General features: G+C 37.4%; 1 protein-coding gene across 3 annotated transcripts in view; it reads right to left on the bottom strand.

Annotated features, from left to right (window-relative positions):
* The window catches only part of CNTN1 (contactin 1), a 294,525-nt gene that overhangs the window by 150,549 nt on the left and 136,884 nt on the right, over nt 1-7,092 (bottom strand). For all 3 annotated transcript variants that reach the window (XM_006167209.2, XM_006167211.3, XM_006167210.2), the window contains exon 4: nt 3,734-3,866. In XM_006167209.2, coding sequence (XP_006167271.1) covers nt 3,734-3,866 — 133 coding nt within the window. The remainder of the gene's footprint in view (nt 1-3,733; nt 3,867-7,092) is intronic.

The following is a 7,092-nucleotide window of genomic DNA, read 5'->3' as shown; positions in this document are numbered from 1 at the left end:
GGGAAAGGTCAATGTTAAAGTTCAAGAAATATTTTTCTTTTTCTGTGAGGCATCCTAAGCAGCAAATACTTTGTTGGATTTTGATCCATACGTTGATTTCTTAGCATATATATATATATATGGCATGTATGTGTATATATATATACACACACACACACACATATATATATGTTATAGTTGATAACCATTTCTGTACAAGTTAAATGTATACATATACTAATATGCAGTGTAAAATATTAAAATAATTACTCTGGCAGAAATGAAATATAAAATGTAAGTATCTAAAAATTCTAACAATCAAAGTAATTTTTTAATAAAACAAACTTAAATTTGGGTTCTACTCGCTAAGTGACATGTTATGACCACTAGAGGGCGGTAATACAATTTGAAAATGATAAAAGTCTGAATTTTTTCATTCCAAGTCCCAAAAATGCTAATAAAACCAGATTTTCCTCAGCCTAAAGTTAGTGGTCATTGTGCTTTTCTCATTATTTAGGAATTGCTTCCAGTAAGGGATTTTGTTTCCTACCACATAATCTGGTAACAATGCAGGCGAGACAAGATGCAGATAATCATACCATACATGAAAGAGGAGTGTGATATAGATAAATTGGCTAGCAACAGGGATCTAATTTTCTAAGTGAAATAATGAGAAGAATGCATGTAGAAAATAGATCTCAATTATGCTTATCACTGCATAATTTTATAATCATTCCATGTCAGAATTGATCCTTTAAGATTCCATGTCCTCAGGAATGTCCTAAGACAAGATCTGTGTCAAGTAGCAACCTTTAGCCACATCACTCTGATTAGCATAAGAATCATGGTGAAAAATGTGTCATGTTTTTAGAATATCTTTAATCAAATCAAAATTTCTGGAACTTGTTTAGTTATAATTTTTACAGTGTAGAAGTAATTTAAAACTGAATATGTAGGAGCCAGCAGGAGGCATAGTGGTTGAGACACTGGATTCTCACATGGGTGACCACAGTTCAAGTCCCAGACCCAGAGGTTTGAAACGCATGCCTGTGAGTGTTTGCATGCCCAAAATTCTGAGAGGAGAATGGAAGAGAAGGGATTATGGCATGGCCATCCTTCCTGGGGGGGGATGGGGGGAGGGATGGGGATTTCTCACTTTCTTTCTCTGTTGCATGAGCACATGTGTCCTATAGTAAAAATCTCTCAAAAAGAAAAAAGCAAACATGTAAAAACTATGCTTTTGCATTTTTCATATCTACCCAATTCCAACCAAATGCTTCCCTTCCCCCATTTGATGGCCATGCTATCTCTGCCTCAAACATCCAGTGTCAACTTGCTTAGCACTAGTCAAGGCAGTGAGTTTCCTTGTTGGGCAGCTCCCAGCATTAGAATTTTTTCCCTCATATATTGGTTCAAATTTTTGCTTATTGCCTTAACCTCCTCCCCATAGATTAGATTTACCTGTGATACCATATAATGATTAAGGTTTGCTGTGTTTGGTTAAGTTCACTGGTCTATTTTCAGAAGTATATACTACTGTTGCAATCCCTTTCATACTGCTTTAAATATAGTTTTTATTGTAGTGCTTGTTGCTTTGGGGGTAGAGTGCTTTGGAGATAGGAGTGAGATAATGGAAATCTCAGGGCTAAGAAGTGGGAGGTAAAGTTTCCTGCTGTACCTCTCAGGATGTTGCCAAGAACAACACATTATCACAGCACATGCTACAAATACAAAACCACCTTGTGAGTGACAAATTGCATGATTACCAAGGCTAGTATGATTTGCCCTGAATATTAAGTAAATTTTAATACTTCATGTATTCTTTTCTGTTAGAGTGGCAGACTAGTTGCATCAGAAGCATTTTTTTTTCTTTTTTCTGTCTTTCCCTCTCTCTCACTCCTTCATAACACGATTAAATATCTATTAGACTGTTAGGAAAGTCATGACATATTTTACTATGTTTTTCTAGGCAAAAATACATCATGACTTTCCAGACAACCCAATATGGTACTTATCCCTCTAGCTTTCCACATTAATGTGTGGAGAGTCAGACCAAACTCAACCTAGGGATTTCAGTGCTGTGGAATTTGTGAGAGAAAGTCTGTAACATACTGGGTTGTTGGAAAAGTCATGGTATATTTTTTCCATTTTTCTATGCAAAAATGCGCCATTATTTTTCTGACAAGTCAATATTTGCCAAGCAAAACCTTGCTTTTTACTTTTTTTTGCAGGGCTGAGAGAGGGGATAGCCCTACCAGAGTTTCTAGAACTATCTGAGAGCAACCTCTCTGTTTTATTACTTCCATCCTAGCCTGGTGGAGGATGTGCTAAGAACCTCATATAAATGTCAAGAATAAAGTGCCACAGGATAAATATCACCAAAAGAGTTTTGAGATTCTATTAATCTCTCTAGATAGGTAACTACTATCTAAAAATTATATACTTCTTTAGAAATCATATAACCTGTATTTCAGTCCCCCTTCTATGATTTACAAGCTCTTAAGCAAACCCGTTGACTTAATAAGGATTTAGCTCCCTCTCCAATAAAGCACTCTTGGCTTAGATCTCTGCAGCCACCATTAGTTATGCTATTCCACATCCAGATCATGTTCAGAGGCTCCCATTAGATATGGCTTAAGGGTAGAAATTAGTTTAGCTCACCCAACATTTTCAGAATAAATGTGTTATTATCATTTATGAAATACTGACTTATTTTGCACTTCTGTGCATGAAATTTAAACAATAAACATAACTTTAAAAGAGATGGTGATTTGGGATCTAAACTTGTATTTTATTTTAAAAATAATTTCATAATTATAGAAGCAAGAGAAAAATCAGTACAATTAAAATTAAATGCAAGGAAGGGGATATTTCCTTTGATAATGATTTTTCCTTACAATAGGAAGTTATTTTTCTATCCAGGAAAAAAAAATTCTACTATTAAAATCATCCTTATTGAGTGACAACCTTCAATTAAGTCTAGTGACATTAACACACTAGGGCTCCCAATTTCCTCATCAATCAATTGCTTTGTCTTCCTGGAACATTTCACAGGTGAAATTCAAATCCATTGGCATTTGGTTAATTTTGTAATCTTATTTTTAGCATCAAATTAGAAACTATTATTATAGTTTTCTAAACCACCTGAAGTGGGAAAACCCACTGTTATTTTTTATAAAGTTATTATAAATAGCGATACATACATAACCCAGAAAAAGAGAAAAAAATAGGTTTAGGTTTACATAGATTGCCCAATAGGTAGAGACTTTTTAAAATTTTGCTGTGTTTCTGGAAAATAGACTTGATACTACCAAAAACGGTGATGCTTTCTAGAATTATCTATGCTGGCTCTTTAAATGTAGTGAATATAGGTATGAGTTATCTAGGCCAAGGCACACAAAAACATTTTATCTTCAAATCTGTATATTTAAATTATGCATGATTTTTATATAACCTTTTGCATGCTTAAAAGCATGATCTCTACTAGACAGTTTTTAAGTGAATAAAGTCAAATGTCAATGGCATTATCTGTGCAGGAAATTGTAAGGGAATGATTTGCATATATTTAAGAAAACATGCTCTCTATGTGGGTTTTAGATAACTCTTTAAAAATTGCTTGCATGCCAATATTTTTATTAATGTCTGTGGACTTTGGAGAAAGCATTATGTAGTTTCATCTGCACAAGGTCATAGGCACTGATCTGTAATCATCAGTCTGATACCCCATTCGGAAAAGAGCAGTGAAGTACATTACTTGTAAACCGGGAAAGGGCTGGCTCGTGCCCTGCAGTTTAGTGAAACTTTTCCTTCCAGTGACTCCTCCGGATAAATGGTATTGATTGGCTGCTCTTCAAAAATTGGTCCAAATCCTTTGTCCTCTTCTGAAACTGAAAGAAAATAATTTTGTATTATTTTATAATTCAAGGGAAGTTGGGGTAAATTGAAAAAACTTATTTGAAAACCATGTCAGAAATACAGAATCTCCATTTTAATTCAAAACAAATATAAGACCTTCATACTATTGGAGAAAAATTCCCGTTCTTCATTCATGAGTTGTTTCTGCCCTTCTCCAAAAGTATCAGTGTTTCCATGCTTAACTACCCACAGCTCCTCAGACAAACCATGCTGTCATGCCCCTGAGCTTTTGCACAAACTTTTTCTTGTGTGTGTGTGTTTGTTTTATATTTTTGCCATAGGACATGTGCACTCACTAGAGACAGACAGAGACAAGGAGAAAGAAAGTGAGAAATCAATCCCCTAGGGAAGATGGCCACACCACAATTATTTCTCTTCCATTTTCCTCTCAGGATTTTGGACATGCACATACATGTGCCCAGCGTATTTTTCAAGCTGCTAGGTCCAGACTAGAACTACACCATTAGCCACGTGAGATCCAGCACCTTAACCACCATGCCACTCACTGGCCCAAACTTCTCCTCTTTCTAGAATGGCTGTCCTGCTTTTCTCCACCTATCACAATTCACACGGTCTCTTGTAGGTGAGTCATAGAGTTAGTTCCTTCAAAAGGTCACCTCTCACCCCTTCTGATTTTTTAAAAAACAATTATTTTATTTTATTTATTACTGTTATTATTTTTAATTTGAACAGAGAGAGACAGAGACACAGAGAGACAAAGAGAGAGAGAGTGTGTGAGAAAGTAAGCCACCAGGTGTGGGACTTGAACCGCAATCAGCCATGTGGCAGTCTAGTGCCTTAACCACCGTGCCACCTGCCTGCCAGCCCCACCCCTTCTGATTTTAGTTGATCTCTTCTATGTCCCTTAGCTCTCATACATGTTATATATGTAACACACAAGCTTCATTGTTGGTGCAGCTTTCTTATCTGCTGGATTCTGAATTCTTGGCAACAGGTGGCTATGTCTTTGATTTCTGAATATCACTCTCCTAGCTATCTAGCTGTCTGAAACACAGCGTGAACTTAACCATTTTTGAATTGAATGAATGAAGAGAATGAATAAATAAATGAGACTCTAGAGGCTCATTAAAAATGAGTCTTTCTGGGAACCAGCAGTTAGCATAATGGCTATGTCGCTGGACTCTCACGTAGTCGACCGCGGTTCGCGTCCCGGACCCGGTGGCTTAAAACTCACGCCGGGCGCGTGTGTGTGCGTACCCAAGATCCCGAGAGGAGAATGGAGGAGAAGGGATTGCGGTGTGACCATCCCCCCTGGGGGGTGATTTCTCACTTTCTGTCTCTATGTCTCTCTCTGTCTGTCTGGCGAGCGCACGTGCCCTATGGTGAAAATCTCTCAAAAAAAAAAAAAAAAAAGAGTCTTTCTTGGATCCATTATTGCTTTTTTTTTTTCTAAAGGTGTGACCTGCAATGGTACTCAGTATGATCTAGAACAATCAATAAACAAACTTCATGAACGTGGGACTTGAGCAACTGGTTTAAAACTTATCATGAACAAACCCACATTGGGAAGCATTTGTTCCTGACAGTCTATCTTCTTTGGAAGTGAAAGCAACACCTCAAAGCAGGTTGAAGAGAAGGGAATCATTCACATGCCACTCAAGGGGCAGCATTTATAGAGCACAGCTAAGATCCACATGCCCAAAATGAATGAATAATGAGCCATGTGGCTCAAAGGGGGAGATATTCTTACGTGAAATCATTGGAATGTCTCTGTTAGATCCAAGCCATGACTCACTCCTCCAGTTAACTTTTAGGAAAGAGTACAAAGTGGATGGCACACAGACATTTCATCTACTCTATCATCAGCCTTGAAGATGAGAGCTTCATTCCAATTTTCCTTAATAGAGAGTTTTATTATGTCATTTAAGTCTTACCTTAGTGACAATAAACAGTGTGCTCTGAAAAATTATTTAATCTCACCAATCTCAATATCACCCTTTATAAAATAGGGATAATAATAAAATCTACCTATTTACCTCAAAGGGGAATAGCTCGTTTTCAGTTGTAACTTGCTGAAATTTTCATTTGAAAACTTTGAAGCCTCAGTCATATTTCCTAACCACCATCCCATTTCAGATAGCAGTGAATACTAGGTCAGAACCAGAGGAATGAGAGAAACTGACACTTAGCTCCAGGAAAGCAGTTGTTTAGCTCTTTACTATGCAAGTCATTTGTTTGATCCAGCTTCTAATTTTAAAAAAAGGAGATTGGGAGGCAGCAAGTGGTGCAGTGGTTAAAGTGCTGGATTCCAACATGGCTAACCACAGTTCAAGTCCTGGACTCGGCAGCTTGAAACTTCACGTCGGGCGCATGTGCACACGTGTCCAACATCCCAAGAAGAGAATGGAGGAGAAGGGATTTTGGTGTGCCTAGTTCAAGTCCTGGACTCGGCAGCTTGAAACTTCACGTCGGGCGCATGTGCACACGTGTCCAACATCCCAAGAAGAGAATGGAGGAGAAGGGATTTTGGTGTGCCTACCCCCCTGGTGGGGGTGATTTCTCACTTTCTCTCTGGTGCACATGTGCCCTACAGCAAACATCTCTCTCTCAAAAAAAAAAAAAAAAAAAAAAAAAAAAAAAAAGAAAAGAAAAGAAAAGAAAAAAAAGCCCAGAAATAGAGAAATAGGTCCCAAAGATCTAGTAGATCTACCAAACTAGCAGTAAAGTCACAAAGGTGGCATCTTCATAGCGGTTCTCTGTTCATGATTTTGAAAGTCCTAAGCTGTCTCTAGTTCCAAATTTTTCTGAGGTGGTGAAACCCAGAAATAGTAGTAATGGTGTCCACTTTGCTTCTGAGAATTTTACTGATTATGCCCATTATGTTCTGGCCCTTTAGAATGTACTTGCACAGCAACGAAAGATAATTCCAAATGACTACACTTCCATTTTGTATGTAAGGTCTGTATTCTTTGATCTCTGAAAGAAATAGCCATGTGTTTATCTATGATGTAAATCGTATGTTCTTTTTCATCCCATATGGACAACTTCCCAAGCTCTTCCTAGAGCCTCTCTCGTTGCGCAGCTTTTCTGACTCAAACAATCTAACAATGCATGCTGACTTAGAGATACTGTTGCTTCTTCCCAATTAACATGAAAATTCTTAAAACAAAGCAGAAAAATGTACTTCTATCAGTGTATTTAGAGTCTCTTCTTGAAGGCTAAATGATGTCTATTTCC

Source organism: Tupaia chinensis, unplaced genomic scaffold (genome assembly GCF_000334495.1).
Source record: "Tupaia chinensis unplaced genomic scaffold, TupChi_1.0 Scaffold144624_1, whole genome shotgun sequence".
Lineage (NCBI taxonomy): Eukaryota > Metazoa > Chordata > Mammalia > Scandentia > Tupaiidae > Tupaia > Tupaia belangeri.
This window is presented reverse-complemented; position numbering and strand designations above follow the sequence as displayed.